Raw genomic sequence first — 20146 nt, 5'->3', positions numbered from 1 at the left:
TTTGAAGCACTGGGAAAATTGAGACAGGTTAAGAGAATTAATTGCTCAAGGCCACGCAGTGTGTAGTCATAAGGCCAGGATTAGAACTTATGATTGCTGACTCTTAATAGAGTGCTTGTTGTGGTTGAGACATTCAAAACCACTAAAGATGTTTTGCTCTCTTTACTGGCATTGATCTCAATACAAAATGTATGAACTTAGATGTATTTCTTTTACTCTATTTCCACTCTTCATATCTGCCAGCAAACATCACTATCCAAATTTATAGTTAGTGTAAAATGTTACTAGTCTCTTCAGGTGAAGAGGCTTCTGATGCCATTGGGATCTTAATGGCTGATGTACACAGTTTACTTTAAAGAGGATCTTCCAACTCAACTTAGGCTAAAATTTAGACCTATTTGTAAGAATCTAAGACTGGTAGAAATGTTTCCACTGTACAAAAACATAGGTGGAAACAGGTGTGATAAAGTTGTTTGTAATCTAAACATTGGAATAGAGATCATTTGAAAGTGAAACGGGTTATGAACAAATGGAAAAACTGACCCAACTGATGATTTAATTATTATTACATTTAACGTGAAAGAGCAAAGATAGGGAAAAATAAATAGAATTTTTATAACAGGACTTTTAAATAAATTGAAGGTGTTACTTATAAGAAACTAAATTCTTCAAATTCACTGTCCATCTAAATTCATAAAATACACTGTTATATGTATTTTACCATACAAGTAATTGGATTCAGTTTTTGTTTGGCAGAAATTTTAATGTTTGATCCAGTTTTGCTTGAGTACTTCAGTAATTAACTAGTTAACACTAATAATTTTTTCTTAATATTGGTTTGCGCTGTTGCAGAAAGAAGAACAAGAGACTCACACTAAAAGGGACATGGAAGAAAGAGCAATAAGCATAGAAATTCCTGAAGTCTTGAAGAAAAAGCTTGAAGAAGACTGTTATTATATTAACAGGAGAAAACGGGTATGATTGGTTTCATGAGTGAGGGTATATGAAAAAAATACCTGAAGGCTATCACAAGTCATATTTGCATGTAGGATTTCCATTGTTTTAGCTAACTTGCTTTTACAGCAAAGAAAAGCTTCTAAGACTACAAGGGATAAGTCTTCTAAATTATTAGAGTAGTGATTTATCAATATATTAATCTGTAAAATTGGATTTCACATCTTTATTTGGTTTTGTTTTGGGAAATTTGGAATAGAACACTGGGCTGATCTTCTTTTGCTATCATATTTATATGTTCCCCAAGACTGGGCAGTTAAGGGATTGAGCAGAAGTATAATTTAAGGTGCAGATTGCAAACATATTTATAAAGTTTGCTGAATAGAGACTAGCTAATTAGGCTAGGCAATGGATCACAAATTTATGTTGTGGTTCATTCGTTAAATCTATTTATTTGACAGTCATCTAATTGTCTCCTCTTCAGCTAGTGAAACTGCCTTGTCAGAGAAACATAATAACTATCTTGGAGTCGTATGTGAAGCATTTTGCCATTAATGCAGCATTTTCAGCCAATGAAAGGTCTCGGCACCATCAAATGACTTCACATGTCAACATAAACCTTCATTACGTCCCACCAGAAAAGAAGTAAGTAATGTCTACCATTTGTTTGGGTGTAGAGGAAGAGCAATTTGAATGTCAATCCCAGGTTTTAGATGATGTGTGCATTTGTGCCCATCCATCTACAGTGGCCTCACACCCCAGTGTGTACACCAAAATGTACCCGTGTTCTGATGTGTTGTCTTACCAAACAGTATCAAGACAACTTTATGTTTAGAGATGAGAAAATTACTATTATCCAAAAAGCTGATTTTGGAATTACTAATACAGGGATGTTAACACAACACTAATTTAACCAAAAATTCCTTTATTAAGACCAAAGGCTAAATAGTATTTTATACAATTGCTCACAGCCTAAAGAATGAGCAGTCACTACACTCAATACAACAACAATGTATTCATAAACATGTGATCAGTATTTCAAATAAGCCTCTCAAAGGCCAAACATAGGGGAAACTATTTCATCCTGGCATTTTCCAGCATGATCATATAGGGTCTGACAAGGAATCTTCAGATTCATAACTCTTTTTATACCCTTCAACAAAGAGCCCTTACTACTCTAGCTGCCAACCAGTTTGAGACAGTTCACTCATTTCCAGTCTTAATCCAGAAAAGTTTTACGACTTCCCCCCCAGAAAAGATTTACAACTTCCTTTCTCCCCAAGGCCTCTTCTTCCTGCTGACCAATAGCTTTTTTGCTGCACCTAGGTTCACATAGGGCTTTGCTTTTTAAAATAATACTGGTGTGGAAAGCTCCATGTTGGCTCCTTCTTAGACAGATTCTTTCTTTCTTTTCTTTTTTTTTTTTTCCCCCCTTAAAACTATTTGCAGTCACCCCCATCAGTCAGAGACCATCTTTTTAGAAACTTTGCCTTACCTTATTATTCTTTGAATCAACATCATCCCTAGTTCATTCCTTTTGGCCTTAGATTATTACTTGCTAGTTAGGGCCTTTCTTTACAACACATAGGGCTTGTCTTCACTTACCTCGGAGGTTCGGCAGCAGTCGACCAGAGTTACGCAAGCTACACAAAAAACTTGAGTAACTCCTATCGGCTTCTCTGCTTCTGTTCTGCACGCCCTCTTCACTGCACTGCACCGATGTGAACTGCATCCCGTCGACGTAGCGCTATGTCACTTGAGAAGGTGGTCTTAATATGTCGATTTCTGGATCGACTGAGCGGGTCTTCACTGACCGCTCAGTCGATCCAGAGAAGTCGATCTGACAACAGCGAATTTGCCGCCGTCAGTGAAGACATAGCCATATATTTCCTTAACTCAATTTAAGTTAATCCTCTGTCTTTAATTTCATATTTATTTGACACTTGCATTATGATAAAGCATCACTCTCCCTTCTGTCACATAAATCGAAGTTATTGTAGGGGTTTTAGCCATTTTAAGAATCTCTGTATGTATGGGGGCATTTTCACCTCTGCAATTTAGCAGGAATCTCCTTTTAAACTCCATTATAATACTAATTAACTTTAAACTGACCTTGAACCATAATTATAAATTTTGAGCTTCTTATTGGCTCTTGTCAAGTTATAGGAGCACAATCTCCAAAAGTGCAGGTATATCACAAAATATCTCCAGAGGACACTAGTTACAGGCAAGTCACTCTTTTGTGTGATTAGGCTGCCGAATGCTCTTGATCTCAAGCATCACTATGCATGTGTAGTGATAAAACCATCCATCCATCCATCCATCTTTGTGGGTTTTAAAGCATATGATCCCTCCTGCTCAGGGATTAACTCCTCTTGAAGTAACAATCTAAATGGGTGGGCTGGCCTATTTCATGTTAACATTGGGGTGGAGTCTTTAATCCTTAAGAGAAAATAAACTTTAATTTGTTTTGTCACATTCTGTTTTCAGTAATTCATAATTATCTTACACTATAATACAAACTGAGGTATTGCAGGGAGTATCATTCATTATTTTGACAGGATAATGATACTTAAGTTCTTTTTGTAGTACAGTGTCCCAAACTAGTGCTTATCATAGACATTAGAAATACAAATAGAGAACTGCATGTACTTTTTTATTAATTTAAGTTAGTGTATGTGTACTAATTGAGACTATTTAAAAAAACAAAACAAAAAACAAAACCTAAACATTTATTAGATTTTTAAATGTTGATAACACAAATTACAGCCTGGAACATTTGGGATTGAATTTGTTTAATTATTTTACTTCAGGTTTAGTTGGAATTTTGAAAGTGCAAATGGATTTTAGACTAGGAAAGGTTTTTTAATACGGAAAACAAGGCCTTTCTTTTTATGACTCCATTGATTGAACTACACTGCAGAGACTAAGAAGTCCACTCTTTGCTGTGTAAGCTTGTTTGTAATGCCATTTAGTATTTTTAGAAGTGGCAAATCATTAATCTATTTCACAGCAGTACTGGAGTGGTACCATTGTATATCCCTGTTTTTGAGGGTATAATGGGGCACTTAAATTATATGGGATCAAAATGCAGAAATTCTGCCAAAATGCTGATCCATTTCCTCCCACAGCTGTTATTTAAATCCAGTATTTTTTTCTTTGGGAGGAGAGAAGGAAAGATGGATGAGAACTTCATACTTTTTTCTTTCCATGCAAGTACTGTAAGTACCTTTAAAATTAACCAGTAGTTCCAGCTTTTAAAAAGGAGGTAGTGAGAAAACTCTTAATTTGGAGAAGACATGGACATTTTTTTGAAAAGTATCTTGAACAGTTTTGAAACATAGTTCAAATGTCTTGTCCGATATTATATTGGCAAGTAAATATGATCTTTTAACAGAACATAAAGCCAGCGAGCACAACAGCAGTTCATACTGACTGTCGCTAAAAGTTAAAAATAACGTTCCTGTCGTCTTGTATATGTTGTATTTGATAATGCAAATATCATTACCCTTACACTGATTTGACTTTCTTTATGAAAACTCCTGTCTGAGTTTATTTTTAGGAATATTATAAAGCACTGATACATGCGGTTGCACAATACTTATTATTTACATATCACTTTATACAATTAACTAATTCTCACAGCAGCTCTCTTTAAAGTAGATATTTTCTTTTAGATTTAGCATGTAGGAAGAAATGATTTAGAATAGAGGGTGTCTCTCAAATGTCCTTATTCCCTCCCCAACCCTGCTTCCTTTTTTGGTGGGGGGAGAAACCCCTGAGAACTGCCAGGTTTTGTGGTGGTGGTGGGTGTCCTTTAGAGGTCTCCTCCTCCATCTTGCACTTAATATTACTTATGCTTCTCAAAACTCCATATTCAATAATCTTCTTTTGGACAAGGAGAACTAAATGGTATTCCGTTGGACTCCTCTCAGTGCTACTTTTCTATCACCATACTGAAGCATGTTGTTCCATTTCATAGTACTTGAGCATACTGTTTCTATAGCAGTTTTAGTGTTAACCTGGAAACAAGAGACATTAGCTCTGGTATCAAACCTGCCAACTTCCTATTATGTTTCAGTTCATTCATCACATAGCCACTAGTGTGGATTGCTGATATTTTTTAAATATATTTGCAGAGCTGATAAGCAATATCTGCACACAAGATATAGTTTCTCTGGAACCAAAAGCATACTCATTGCTGCTTTCTAGATCTAAATGCATTTCTTGGTTTTAAATGTTAAGAAGTAGATTTGGGATCACTGAGCACACATCTGGACCATAGTTAAAACAACTGGTTAGAAGTCCAGTATCCAGATTTAGACAGATGAGGTAAATAATACAGAAATAGTGATAATCCTTAAACTTTAAATCCTTAAACCAGTTCAACTCTTTCTTTCTTCTCATTGCTACCCACAGTCACCTGGGACTTCATGCAAATTATTCAGCAAACTTTGAGGGACCTATACAAAGTAAATTTGACAGTAGTACTATATAGTGGATGTCTTGGAGCTTGTCTACACGGAGACTTAGTGTGCAAGAAGCTGGGGAGTAAATCTATAGTACAGTAGCTTACTGAGCATGATCTGGCCGTGTGGATCCTGCTACCATGCACTAAAGTTCCACCATCTCGCACTTCGTTATGTGGCTGTTTGAAATAGGGGTATGTCAAAGCACACTATGGAACTTTTAATGCATGGTACTAGGGGCCACATGGTGAATTATAGAGTGAGCAGGCTAACAGCTGTGCATTCACAAACTGGCTTGCCATGCACTAAGCCCTTTATAGCCATGCCTTTCTACAATAAATTCCATGGTTGCACAGCAGCAGTTGTGTAATATTAATCAGACAATCTGTAAAGGGAAATAGTTGTGGGTTCAAATAGACAAGTTAAAATTTTTGAGAACAATAATATGCAGTCTAATTACGTTAGTAAATAAATAGAGATGTTTAAAGGGAAGAAGCTAGTAACATGAATATTTCAAAACAGACGTATGCACAACATATTCTGCTTCTCAAATTGCAACAGTACTTAGATTATCAAGAACAAGCTATCAGGAGTTGATGTCTTCTAATGTGAATATCCAGTTGTTTTTCTTTCACTAAAATCTCTAAAATACATTTGTCCATTCTTCAAATTACACTTTAGGGTTGCTAGATAAGTTTGCCTACATGTGTAGGGCAAAGACTTAACTTGATGGTTGCTTAGACCTTTTAACAATTGTTAGAGTGTGTGTTAAAGCGGGGATTGGAGGGGGAGAAAAAAGGAGGGAGGGATTCTGAAAAATAATTGACTTTATTTCTGGTTGCCAAAAGAATCTTACCAAGCCTGTAAGTAGTATCTTAAAGCAACAATTTCTGGACTCTTTGTCACAAGCAAATTAAGGTCAAGGGATTATCTGTCACCTAAACTAGAGAAACTTTGTCCTTCTCACTGCTCACAAAGAGTCAACTAAATAATAAAATGTTATGCGCTCTTTGAAAGATAATGCTTTCCCAAAAGCTGTATTAAGAACATAAGAACGACCACACTGGGTCATCTAGCCCAGTATCCTATCTTTCGACAGTGGTCAATGCCAGGTACTTCAGAGGGAATGAATAGAACAGGTAATTATAAAGTGATCCATCCTGTCGATCATTCCCACTCTCTGGCAAACAGCAATCCCTGCCTATCTTGGCTAATAGCTATTGATGGACCTATTTTTCATCAATTTATCTAGTTCTTTTTTTGAACCCTGTTCTAGACTTGGCCTTCACAACCTCCTCTGGCAGAGTTCCACAGGTTGCCTGTATGTTGTGTGAAGAAATACTTCCTGTTGTTCATTTTAAACCTGCTGCCTATTAATTTCATTTGGTGACTCCCTAGTTCTTGTGTTATGAGAAGGAGTAAGTAACACTTCCTTATTTACTTTCTCCACATCAGTCATGATTTTATAGACTGCTATCATATCCCCCCTTAGTTGTCTCTTTTCCAAGGTGAAAAGTCCCAGTCTTATTAATCTCTCCTTATATGGAAGCTTTTCCATGCCCCTAATCATTTTAGTTGCCCTTTTCTGTACCTTTTCCAATTCCAATATATCTTCTTTGAGATGGAATGAGCAGGTCTGTACGCAGTATTCAAGATGTGGGCATACCATGGATTTATATAGAGGCAATATGATATATTCTGTCTTATCTATCCCTTTCCTAATGATTCCCAACCTTTCGTTAGCTCTTTTGACTGCCCACTGCACATCGTTTTGAGAGAACTGTCCACAGTGACTCCAAGATCTTTCTTGAGTGGTAACAGGTAATTTAGACCCCATCATTTTATATGTATAGTTTGGATTATGTTTTCCAATGTGCATTACTTTGCATTTATCAGCATTGGATTTCATCTGCCATTTTGTTGCCTTGTCCCCCAGCTTCATGAGATCCCTTTGTAACTCTTCACAGCTTTGGACTTAACTATCTTGAGTAATTTTGTATCATCTGCAAATTTTGCCACCTCACTGTTTACCCCTTTTTCCAGATCATTTATGAATATGTTGAACAGTACTGGTCCCAGTACAGACCCCTGTGGGACACCAGTATTTGCCTCTCTCCATTCTGAAAACAGATAATTTATTCTTAGCTTTTGATTCCTATCTTATAACCAGTTACTGATCCAGGAGAGGACCTTCCCTTTTACCCCATGACCGCTTAGTTTGCTTATTCCTTTGTCCTTTCACTCATACTTTTGCACACCTCTCTGTGGTCAGTGTATATGAATGTATAGGTATTTCCTTTGTTGTATTAATGGGAATATCTGAGCTTTTCACCAATATTAACAGACTGTACGTGAGATAAGAGAAGTGTCCTATTTTGTAGACAAGGGGAGAGTAAAGGGATTGCTCGGTGGGAAATGAATGCACAGAGGTAAAGACACTTGCCCATATGGTGTCTCTGGAAGATTGTTGGCATGTCTAGGAATACAACCCAGATTTGATTCCCAACCTCCAAGATTCATAGAAATGTAGGGCTGGAAGAGACATTGAGAAGTCAAAGTCCACCCCCCTGCGCTGCGGCAGGACCAAGTAAACCTAGATCATCCCTGACAAGTGTTTGTCCAACCTGTTTTTATAAACCTTCAATGATGGGGATTCCACAATCTCTCTTGGATTAACTACCAGTTTGACTACCCATATATTAAGATACATTTTCTATACTAACTGATCTAAATCTTCCTTGCTGCAGATTAAGCCCATTTCTACTTGTCCTATCTTCACTGCATATGGAGTACAATTGATCACTGTCCTTTTTTATAATAGCCCTTACCATATCTTAAGACTGTTTTCAGGTCCCCCTTTGAGTCCCTATTAGATATGCCTTCCCAATTTGACAATTAACGATTGATAACTACTCTTGAATACGGTTTTTCAACCTGTTGTGCACCCACCTTTTAGTAATTTCATATAGATCTCATTTACTTAGAAGACTGTCATGTGGGACTGTGTCAAACACCTTACTAAAATCAGGATATATCATGTCTATGGCTTCTCTCTTGTTTGATAAGTCAGTAACCCTGTTGAGGAAGTAAATTAGGTTGGTTTGGCATGATTTGTTGTTGTCAAATCCATGCTGGCTATTTCTTATAACTCTATTATCTAGGTGCTTACAGATTGTTTAATAATTTGTTCCAGTATCTGTCTGGGTATCAGAGTTAGGCTGATTATTCTATAATTCCCTGAGTCTTTTGTTCCCATTTTTAAATATAGATGCTACGTTTGCCCTTCTCCAGTCTTCTGGGACCTCATCTGTCCTCCATGAGTTCTCGGCAATAATTACTAATGGTTTCTCAACTAGTAATTACTACAAGATGGCTTCAGCTGGTTCCTTAAGTACAGTAGGATGAATTTCATCAGGCATTGCTGACTTGAATACATCTAATTTATCTAAATCTTCAAGCTGTTCTTTCCCAATTTTGGCTTGTGCTTCTTTCCCCTTATTTTTGGTATTACTTGTGTTGAGTATCTGTCACCATTTACCTTTGTGGTAAAGACTGATGCAAAATAGGCATTAAACACCTCACCTTTTTTGATGTCATCTGTTATTGGCTCTCCTTCTCCGCTAAGTAGAGGACCTACACTTCACTTCATCTTTCTCTTGCTCCTAATGTATTTAAGTAACCTTTTCTTATTGCATTTTAGGTCCTTTGCCAGGTCCCTTGCTAGGTAACTCATTTTGTGTCTTTAGCCTTTCTGATTTGTTCCTACATGTTTGTGTTATTCTGTTGTATTTCTCCATAGGAGTCTGTCCATGTTTCCACTTTTTGTGGGATTCCTTTTTAATTTTCAGGTAATTAATGGGCTCCTCATGGAGCTCTATTGGCCTCTTACAATCCTTGCTATCTGCCTTTTTACATCACGATAGTTTGCAGTTGTGCCTTTTAATATTGTCTCCTTGAGATTTTCTTCCTGTGGGACCTTACCTGTCAGTTCTTTGAGTTTGTTAGTCTGCTTTTTTGAAGTCCATTGCCCTCATTCAGTTTCTCTCATTCCTTCCTTTTCTTAGAATCAAGAAATCTGTCATTTCATGATCAGTTTAATCTAAATTGCCTTCTACCTTCACATTTGCTATCAATTTCTCCCTGTGGGTCAAAGTTAAGTCTGAAATGGCTATCCCCCTGGTTACTTCCTCTACTTTCTGGAACAGAGTTGTCCCCAATGCATTCCAGGAATTTACTGGAGATGTTGTGTTTTGCCATATTACTTTTTCAACAGAAGTCTGGGTAGTTCAAGTCCCCCGCTACTACCAGGTCTTGTTTTTGGATGTTTCTCTTATTTGTTGTAGAAGTGCCTTATCCTCCACCTCTTCCTGATTTGGTGGTCTATACTAGACTTCTACCATGAGGGCACTCCTCTTTTTTTAACCCTTTTATCTTCACCCAAATACTCTTTCCTTTTCTGCCTCCCATTTCCTTCTGGACCTCAGACCAAGTATATATATGCAACACCTCCTCTGTGTTTACCCTACCTGACCTTCCTGAACAAGTTACATCCCTTCTATACCAATATTGCAGTGGAGACTTATCCCATTAAGTTTTTGTGATGCCAATTAAGTCATAATTTAGTGTATGTACTAAGATTTCAATTTCTTCCTGTCTATTCCCCATACTCCTTGCGTTTGTCTATAGACATCTAAGGCTTGGTCTACACTTACCTCGGCGATTTGGCAGCGGTTGACGGGAGTTACACAAAGAACTTGCATAACACCGTTGATTTCTGTGCTTCTCTTCTGTGCGCCATCTTCACTGCACTGTGCCACTTGAGGAGGTGGTTTTAGTATGTCGACTTCTGGATCTACTGAGTGGGTCTTCACTGACCGCTTAATCGATCCAGATAAGTCGATCTGATGGCAGCGACTTTGCTGCCATCAGTGTAGACATAGCCTCAGATGTTGAGCAGATTCTCCCACTTGTTACTCCTCTGACTTTACTGTAATTTTCCATGTCCCTCCATCTAACTCTCTGTTAAGGTTGCCTTTTTTTATACTTACATACTGGGTTTTTGTCATCTGCCCCTTTGAACCTAGTTTAACCTCATTAGCGTTGGTACATGAAGATGCTGTTCCCCTCAAGATCATCTGTCCTCCAAGTTTAGGCCCTAATAATGGGATTATTCACAGTGTCCTGTTAATAAGCATGTAAATCTTGTAGGATTGGGGAGTTAGCTTGTAACTTCATTGCAGCAATTGCATTGTCTTTATCAATGCTGTGTTCATTCATGATCCTGTATAAATAAAAAACAGCTCTGGACTGAACAGTTGTGATAATTACTTCTTTCTCTCATACAAAAAGCCCTTTGCTCTCCTGATTTAACTTTCCCGAGAACTTCTAATATACTAAAGTAAGTAATTTTAATGTAATGTTCCCTGCCACTCGATCAACATGATAGCACCAATGACTTCTGTAACTCTTTTATAACTGTGTGTCTTGACTACTTACAACAGATCTTTTTAAGCAGAGGTAAAAATTGGTGAATTTATTTCCATAAAATTCAGATATCACTTTCACCCTTGGGACAAAATAGATTGAATTTTGGAGTGTGTACTAGTTGTCTCTTCATGGTTTGTTTTTAAAGGGGATTTCCTATAATTATATCATGAAATCTTAACATGCAGCTTCAGGCTGCCTCATCTAGAACTGAATCCTCTTCTCCCTCCTTTTCAACCTTTTCTCTAGTGTTGAGTTATGTAAAGAAATGGTGGATGGACTGAGAATAACCTTTGACTTCATTCTTCCATTGATCTTGCTCTATCCCTATGAGCAAACACAGTTTAAGAAGGTGACTTCATCCAAATTCTTTCTTCCAATAAAAGAAAATGCAGCAAACACTAACAGGTAAGTTGGATAGACTCTGAATTTTGTCACTGTCCTCATGAGGCAGTATATGCAGTTTGTTGAGCACTAAAACACATTTTTAAGTAGATGGGGTGATTAATCATAACATGTTAGTTTTGTATTTGAAAATGGTTTTTATAAAATCTTGAACTCTTTCTTCCAAGAATTGTTTGTGCTGGGGTTTTTTGGGTCCTGGTTTGAAATTTCTGTTGCAACCAGAAGGTTAACTTACCCTTGGAAAGAAATTAAGTGATATAGAAGAAGAGTGAAATCTTGGGAACAGATTAAAATTTAAAATTCTATTTTATTGCTGTAAAGTGCTTCAATATTTGAAAAATAAATGCTTATATTTGGAGAACACAATTTTTTTAAAATAACAAGCTACATTATCCCCCATTTTTTTTAAAGGAGACTTTAACCCTAATTTGGACAATTATTTAGCTAGATCTGTGAAGAAAGGAATTTTTATTAATCTGGAAAACTGTTCTCTTTTATAATTATATATGACATTTTCTCCCTCGTTTCCTAGAAATCAAGAGGAGCTATCCCCAAGTCCACCTCTGCTGAATCCACCAACTCCTCAGTCCACAGACAGTCAGCCTACAACAGGAGAGCCAGCAACACCCAAGAGACGAAAAGCTGAGCCTGAAATACTACAGTCTCTGAGACGTTCTACGCGTCATACATCAAACTGTGACAGGTTGTCAGAAAGTAGTGCTTCTCCACAACCTAAACGACGGCATCTCGAGACGCCTGCTTCAATGCCAAAACTGTTTTTGCATCTGGAAAAGAGTAGGTTGCAGTTTTGATATTATGATCACAGTATTTTTGTGGGCTACAGAACAAATAGGTTTGCATTGAATAGTTCCTTATTGTCATATTAACCTCTGAACTCTAATTGTTTTATGCACCAAGGGGAAATCTGGAGCCATTGTAGGGGAGTTCAAGCTAGTAAGGGAAGCTGGGCAGAGGATGGCTTCCGTGAGAATCATGGGAAAGACTTGGAAATAGGTAGGACCATTAGTGGAGTGGTGAGATTGGTAAAGGGAGAGCCAGGTAGGTGGGAGGAGCCTGAGTGGTGACTGACCAATGTCACATAGAAGCTGCAGCTGTGACAAATGGCAGAGAAAAGGTGGTGGAGCTGCATGCTGTGGTTGTTAAGAAGTAACTTTAGGAAATGAAGGGAGAATAGCTGGCCAGGGATGTTCCATTTATTTAGTGAAAGGGCAAAGCACTACTGAAGTACTGGAACGTTGTTATTAGCCAGCTCTTTCCAATGTGCTGAATTACACATACTCTTTCCAGTATAACTGCTTTATTCACAGAATAGTTTCTGTTCTAAAACTTCTTACTTTTCTCATATTATGCAGAATTCTTTGCATACTATGAAGGATCCTGCCTTACTTTTATTCCTACCAGCCTCTCCTTCAACCATAAAAAATTAATATCCAGGATGCCCCGGTGTCAGAAATAGGAACTGTAAATTGAGTTGGAAGAAATTTTTTTTTTTAATTCCCTCTTTCCTGTTCACTAATTACTTTTGTCCTTTTTAGCTAAAAACGTCTATGCTCTGTATGGCTTCTAAAACTAATAGTAGGAACACTTCATTTTATGCCCCTCTGTGGACAACAAATGAAACTTTTTACCTATTCACATGTGCATTATATGGCAAATGGCCAGCTTTGCCCTAGTGGGTCTCGTGCTTTTGCCTCTCATAGTAGGCCAGGGTATCACCAGTTACCGCATCTCCCCAGGCGAGTTGATGGTCCCTCTGGTGTGGCCCTGTGGAGAGGGGAGAAGGGTAGGGACCCGGGCCTGCCCACTCCTCCAAGGCCTGGGCCCAGGGGCCCTGTGACTAGCAGCTATGTGCTGCTGGTGCTGTATTCACAGCTGCAATATTTTTCCTTGTGTTAATTTCCCCCCCTCTGTCTTTTCAGTTCCTCTGGCCCTGCTACCTGGGCCAGACTTTCTTACTCATGCCCCTATGCCTGGGGAGTAGCTCAGTCCTGCTTGAGCAAACTTTACCCCTCCTGAGTTTGGAGGAAGGTACCAGGCCCCTCTCTGCTCCTCCGCACAACACTACACTCCTCCAGCATGTGCCCCGTCTGTCTGGAGCAGAGGGTTTTTATCAGGCACCTGGCAGGGCCTTAATTGGCCTCAGCTGCTCCTAATTGCCCTCTAGTAACTCTGGATAGTCTGCAGGGAACAGAGCCCTGAGCATTCTGGGGCTTACATACTGCCCTTCTACTTCTACCACTTTCCTACTGCCCTCTACCCTTGCTATGTCACAATTAGTAGAGGCTATCTTATAGTTCATTAAAATTGATAGATGTATTACCATTCTTGTAAACTGTCCCAGTTGATTGCCACTGATATGTGGGGAGGCCTCTGGGACTCAGTGTTCTGGGCAGATTTTGGCTAGTCTTGGGACTTGGGGGAAAAGGAGTTGCAGACCAATTGATACTCGATCAGTGTTCCAGTGTTTCTGTTGGCTGGCTGTAGAGTGAGAAGCTCTGAGGATCTGATGCCTGTAACAGGCAGCTTCAAATGGCTCTGTGTCCATCAGATAGTAGGTGGGTGACCACTAGGATTGTTCTATAGGGGTATAGGCCACTCCAGATGAATTGGTTTACAAGGATTTGTCTGAAGTGGTTGGATTAAAAACGGGTTGCCTGGCTTTCATAAGTGACATTCAGCAGCTTTGAAAATCAGGGCAAAGGTTTTCAGATTGAGTGTTCTGATGGTTGAGCGTCACTCACAGGAACCGTTCTTTTAACTCGAGTCTGCATAAACTCTCTTTCACATTGTCCATGAGCATGTGTGACTTTTCTGACCTTGTTGTTCATTTAATTCAGACATTTAAATGTGATCTAGTCATCTGGAAAAATTACTCTAAAAATGGATTCCATATTGTTGTCAGTCCCAAAGCAAAATCGGGGAACAGGATCATAAAGTCATAATTTTTCAGAGTAAAAAGAATGTGATTTTTAAAAAATAAAAGGAGCAGATCTTCAGAGTTCTTGTATATATTCTATCATATAAGCGAACTTTATTTTTACCCCGGTGAACCAGCACAGCTGTGGGAGTGAACTGGATACGTTTCTGGTTCCTACATGACCAAAATTATTAACAGTTCCAGTGGCAAACCCATTGTCTTCAAATTCTTTCTCCTGTTAGACCACTGTCTCCCCAGTAAAGGCAACAAAAAGCAGCTTTTGGCCAGTAGGCTCTTTTAGTAGTGAGAACTTATGAACCAGAAAGAATGCAACTGAACTTGAACGTTTTGATTCAGTTTGCAGTTCTGTCTGCAAGAAGACACTTGTAAACCTGAACAGTTTTGATCTGGAAATGTATTTGGACTCAAGGCTTTCACAACCTTCCAGTATTAGTTTTACAAAGTAATTTGTTTTTCTAGCATACGGTGTTTTCAAAGTGTTGCAAGAGTGTTTCAGGGCTGAAGGCTGAACGGCCAATGGTGGACTGGGGAATTGGACCTCCTCTCGCTTAATTCCATCTACCCCACTTGGCCTCCCCCCCTTAACAACTTTACACAGAAACTGTAGACTTAACTGTTTGGTGCTGGTCAGAATTGAAGGAGCAGTTTTTATTGTGGGCAGATTTGATAAATTTGTGTTTGAAGTGGATTGGATATCATTCAGTTTGTTCCTGTGTTTAAGATTTTAAAGGTTTTATCAGAAGGCTTGACTCTGTTTAATAGTTGCATAAGAAACTGACCTTTCTAGCTGAATGAAATAAACCCCACATCTAATGGATCTTTGTGTATTTTTCTGTTAATTTTTTGAAGAAACCCCAGTCCATAGTGGATCATCATCACCTATCACTCTGACTCCTAGCAAAGAAGGGAGTGCAGTATTTGCTGGTTTTGAAGGTAGAAGAAATAACGAATTGAATGAGGTAACAACTCCAGTACTGAAGAGTCATTTCCACAATTGGTGCCCTCAATTGATGTTAGATTTAGGTGAAATAACTTAGGACCCTGTAAAATGCAACGTTTTTAGCAGAGCAGGGCAGTAGCATCTCTATAGTTCAGAGTAAAATAGTAGTTTAGTTTATTTGCTTAGTTTTCAGTCCACCCATCAACCTAAAGTATTTTTTTACCATTCTCTTGTCAAGTTGACTTTTTGTCTGTCCAACACTTATTTTAAAAATTAAGTAATTTTGAAACTTGTGTGTGTCCATGAGTGACACACATACAGTAAAACCTTTAAGCAAAATACTTCATTTAACGTTTTAATACTCTGAGAAATTAGTGTGACTGGGAAGAAGGGAGCTAGTTTTTTTTCCTAGGTTCTGTTGAAAAACAGTATTCTATGTTTCTGCTATTAACTCTGTAGCACTAGTTACATAACAAAATGCTTATTCCCAGAACTGTGCTAGCATTGGTTGGATAGTCTAATTCACAAGACATTCCGATGTTTGTGTTTGGAGGGCATGGAATGTACATTTGGCATAGTAATGTGTACAGTGAAGTTACTTTCAAACAAGAAAGTAAACAAAAAAGGAATTTCAGAAAATATTTTAAAAATTTGATTGTCCTCTAATCCAGATCTCTATGTGAATTAAGTCAGGCTATATATAGGCTGTACTATTCTTGATCGTGCCTTGATATGTTTTTGTAACCAAAATGTTGTATTTAGGTGTTGTCTTGGAAACTGATGCCAGAGAACTATCCCCAAAGTGACCAGCCACCGCCTCCCTCTTACATCTATGGATCTCAGCATTTGCTGCGGATGTTTGGTAAAACATAACCCTTGTTTTATGAAACACAATCTGTATACTGTACATCTAAATTTACATTATTATTTTAAAAATTTTTCAACAGTGACGTTAGGCTTCCTAGTGTCAAGTAAATTTGGCTCATAATTTAAAACTATTAGGTCCCATGTGCACTTTACAGAGAACAGCCATCTAAAAAGACTTGGTGTACCTCACACTGGTATCGCAACATTGTAAAATGGAAATTTTTAGGTTTAATGCAGTTGTCTTGTTGCAGTAAAATATTTTGAAAAAAGTGCATTAGATTTTAAATACATTTTAAAACACATTTGTTCTTTATATCAGCATTTAAAATCTGACTTTTTGGGTGCTGAAGCCATAGACAGTGTTCTGAACTCACCTTGTTGGCTCTGTACCAGTTAATTATTTAAAAAAAAATATATTTCCAGTGCAGGTCAGGAAACAAAAGTAACGGTATTAACTTCCTCATTATGGGCATTCCTCTAATGGACATTAAGGGTTTTGGTGATTATAAATACTTTCCAAAGAGAAGAGAAGCTGCTAGAGGAAAGATTTTTATATTCCTCTTCTATGAGTATTAAACCAATTATTGGGTAAAAGCAATTAAACCTGTTTAATTTGTAGACTAAGTATTTTTGTTTATTTCTCTGCTTATTTACAGTTAAACTTCCAGAGATACTGGGGAAGATGTGCTTTCCTGACAAAAATCTAAAAGTTTTGGTAAAGCATTTTGAACTCTTTTTGAGGTAATTTGACATCATATACTACATGTGAAAATGATGAGGTTATATTAGTCTAAACTTTCAAGAGTAACTAGTGATTTTGGATGCCTTGATTTTTGGGTGCCTGAAGCAATACACTAAAACGCCTGATTTATTTATTTTATTTATTTATTCCCAAAAGCTCTGAGTACCATTGAAAATCAGGCTTTTTAAAGCATGAAGTTGGGAACCCAAAAATCACTGTTCACTTTTGACAATTTAGGCCATTGAGTCCATCTGGTGTGTAACTACAAGAGTTAAATTATCATCCTTAGACTTTGTCATAACTTTTGTTTAGGTGCTTTCATAATTCATAGACTAAAGGGGGAAACAAAATATTCATCTATATTCTGTGATGGGCATACAATGGTTCAGAATTATAGCACATAAAACTTATTTCTTTGAGACGTGTTCCTGTGGGTGCTCCATGTTAGGTGTCCATGCACTCTACACGTGAGATCGGAGATTTATTGTAACATTGCCTGGTTGGGGTCACACATGCGCTGTTGCCATCTCATGCGACCAATCGTCCCTCAGTTCCTTCTCTACCACTGTGGCTTGAGTCCAAGCCCTCAGCAGTGCCCTTCTTCCTCAGATGGCAGATAGTTATTGGATAGTTAGTTAGTTATTAGGATTAGGAATTTAGTAAATAGTCGACTCTCCCCTTTTTTCCTTACCCTATCCTCAGAAATTTTTTTTTTCTTTTCCCCCTTTCCTTTCTTTCCAACAGTGAATAGTTAGGAAATAGGTTGCTTAGAATCCCTACTAAAGCAGAAAACTAAAACTGACTAAACCCGGACATGCCTGGTTCCCCAGGGTTCAGGCGGTGCCCAACTTGCAGGCTCTCCTTTCCGCTTTCAGATGATCACCCTCAGTGTTTCCATTCCCTGGGTGAATCGCATATTCCCCAGAAGTGCTCACATTGTCACAATTTAAAGGCAAGAGCAAGGAAGGCTAGAGACCTTCAACTAAAACTCCTGCTGATGGAGAAATCGTTGAGACCCACGTCGGAACTGGAGCCAGGGTCCTCTCCCAGCCAATCTTCACCATCTGCAGCCTCTGACATAGAGCTGGCCACAAAAGCACCTAACAAAGGGTCTGTTCTGAAAAAGACCACAAAAAAGCGCTCTTCAACTTCACCTCAGAGGGAACCAATAAAGAAAAAGCATTCCTCAGCCATGGAAACCACTTTGGTACTGTCGGCACCCAGCGCTTTGGACTCTGAGACTTTGGTATCGCCACGTACTGCGGGTACGCATACAGCGAAGGACCCTAAGAGGGCGAGCTTGGAGAAAGGCAATGAGGGCAAAGAGAAGCCCACAGCCTCGGTACCTATGGAGCAGAAAAGACCCCCGGCACCAACTACATCAACCGTATGCTAATCTATGCCTCCACCTATGGTACTGGTGAAACCTTCAACAGCAACCACTTCGGTACCACCATTTACACCAACAGCAGTACATGCCTTCTGGTACTGCAGCAGTTTCTGAGGAAGAGAAATCTGATAGTCTCAGCAACTCCAGAATCCCCTCTCTTCGATACCGAGCGTGATGGGGTAACATCGGTACCAAGCCACATCATTACAATGCCCAGATCAGCCCCTCCACTATCCAGCAATAAGGAGGAAGAAGGATAAATACACTTGCCTCCTCACTCCTCCCCTGTTCATTCACCCAGAGTGGGGCTATCCCATCATTCTTCATCCCGAGCACCTAGTTGGTATGGACATCCCTAGGTGCCGCCTCCCATTTCCACTTAAGTGGCAATATTGGGACCCTGGGCCATGTAAATGGCTCAACATCCAAGGACCGTAAGTCCATCAAGATTGAGGGCACCATGCTCTCCAACAACTGCTCCACCTCCTTCTGAGCCACAAGAGGAAGTAGTCAAAGACATCAACGAAGTCTCCAATCGTGAGGATTCTTCTCCACCGGATTTATCATCCTCCTCCCCGGATGAAACCATAACGCCCCCACCACGGAGGATGACTTCAAACAATTCCAGGACCTCTTCAAAAGGGTATCAGAGGCTCTTGAAATATCCCTTGAAGAGGTATCTGAGTCACGACACAAATTGTATAACATTCTACAGACTGCTGCCTCCTCCAGGATAGCATTACCCATTAACGATGCCATCATGGAACCTGCCAAAACTATCTGGCAGACACCTGCAACAGCATCACCTTTGTGCAAGATGTCGGACAAGAAGAATTATGTCCCCTCTAAAGACAGTGAATTCTTATTCTCATACCCTGCACCAAATTGTTTAGTAGTGCAGGCAGTGAAGCAGAGGGGGAAACAAAACCATGCAGAACAACCCCGTATGATAAAGATTGGAAGAGACTAGATCTCTTCGGCTGCAAGGCATATTTTTCTGCAACACTACAATTTCAAATAGCCAATTATGAGGCACTTTTATTGAAATACACCTGCACAATGTTTTCCAAACTGGCGAGTTTTATTGACAGCTTGCCAGAAGACAAAAAAGATCAGTTCAGGGCCAACATCACTGAAGGCAACCTCATTACCGGCACGGCATTGCAGGCCTCGCTTGACTCTGCTAACACAGCTGCACGTTCCATGCCACGTCAGTAGTCATGAATTGTGCATCATAGCTCCATCTGTTGGGTTTTCCCAGAGAGATGCAGTCAGTTGTGGAGAACCTCTCATTTGAAGCCCCAAAGTTATTTGCTGAGAAAACTGACAAGTCTCTTCACTCCCTCAAGAACTCATGGACAAGACTAAAATCTACACACCTGCAAATAAAAAGAAACAAGGCAGTTTTATACTCAAAGATTCCACCCACCAAATGCAGAACCTCATAGACAGTATGACCAGAGGAGTAAACAATGTTGTCAAACCAGGAGATGTCACGCCAAACCAGCCTTCAACACCTTAGCAATCCACACCTAGGCAACAATTTTGAAGGTGTGGTCAAGAGCATGGAACACCCCAAAATGATACCGCTGGAAACACATATCTCCACACCATTCAGAGATTGACTGTCTGGAGAAACATCACAACAGACAGATGAGTTCTAGAAATGTATATAAAGACTGGTTACTCCATTCCCTTTATATCTATCCCACCAACCCAACCCCTTTTCCCCATACCTGTTCAGCGACTCCTCTCACGAGAACCTGTTACAACAGGAAGTATTGCACCTATTACAGCTAGGCGCAGTAGAACCTGTACCGCCCCAGTACAAAAGGGAAGGGCTTCTATTCACACTACTTTCTAACACAGAAGATGACAGGTGGGTGGAGACCCATTCTAGATCTAAGAAAACTCAACAAATTTTTCAGAATCCAAC

The 20146-nt window shown here is 39.1% G+C and overlaps 1 protein-coding gene across 3 annotated transcripts in view; it reads left to right on the top strand.

Moving 5' to 3' along the window:
- Positions 1-20146, top strand: part of MSL3 (MSL complex subunit 3) — a 48481-nt gene that overhangs the window by 6695 nt on the left and 21640 nt on the right. For all 3 annotated transcript variants that reach the window (XM_067566138.1, XM_067566139.1, XM_067566140.1), the window contains 7 exons: positions 853-975; positions 1439-1599; positions 11157-11315; positions 11845-12107; positions 15121-15230; positions 15974-16073; positions 16735-16819. In XM_067566138.1, the coding sequence (XP_067422239.1) occupies positions 853-975; positions 1439-1599; positions 11157-11315; positions 11845-12107; positions 15121-15230; positions 15974-16073; positions 16735-16819 (1001 nt within the window). The remainder of the gene's footprint in view (positions 1-852; positions 976-1438; positions 1600-11156; positions 11316-11844; positions 12108-15120; positions 15231-15973; positions 16074-16734; positions 16820-20146) is intronic.

Source organism: Emydura macquarii, unplaced genomic scaffold, assembly GCF_026122565.2.
Source record: "Emydura macquarii macquarii isolate MOO-44397 ecotype Brisbane River unplaced genomic scaffold, CSIRO-AGI_Emac_v2 contig_2734, whole genome shotgun sequence".
NCBI classification, from domain to species: domain Eukaryota; kingdom Metazoa; phylum Chordata; order Testudines; family Chelidae; genus Emydura; species Emydura macquarii.
This window is presented reverse-complemented; position numbering and strand designations above follow the sequence as displayed.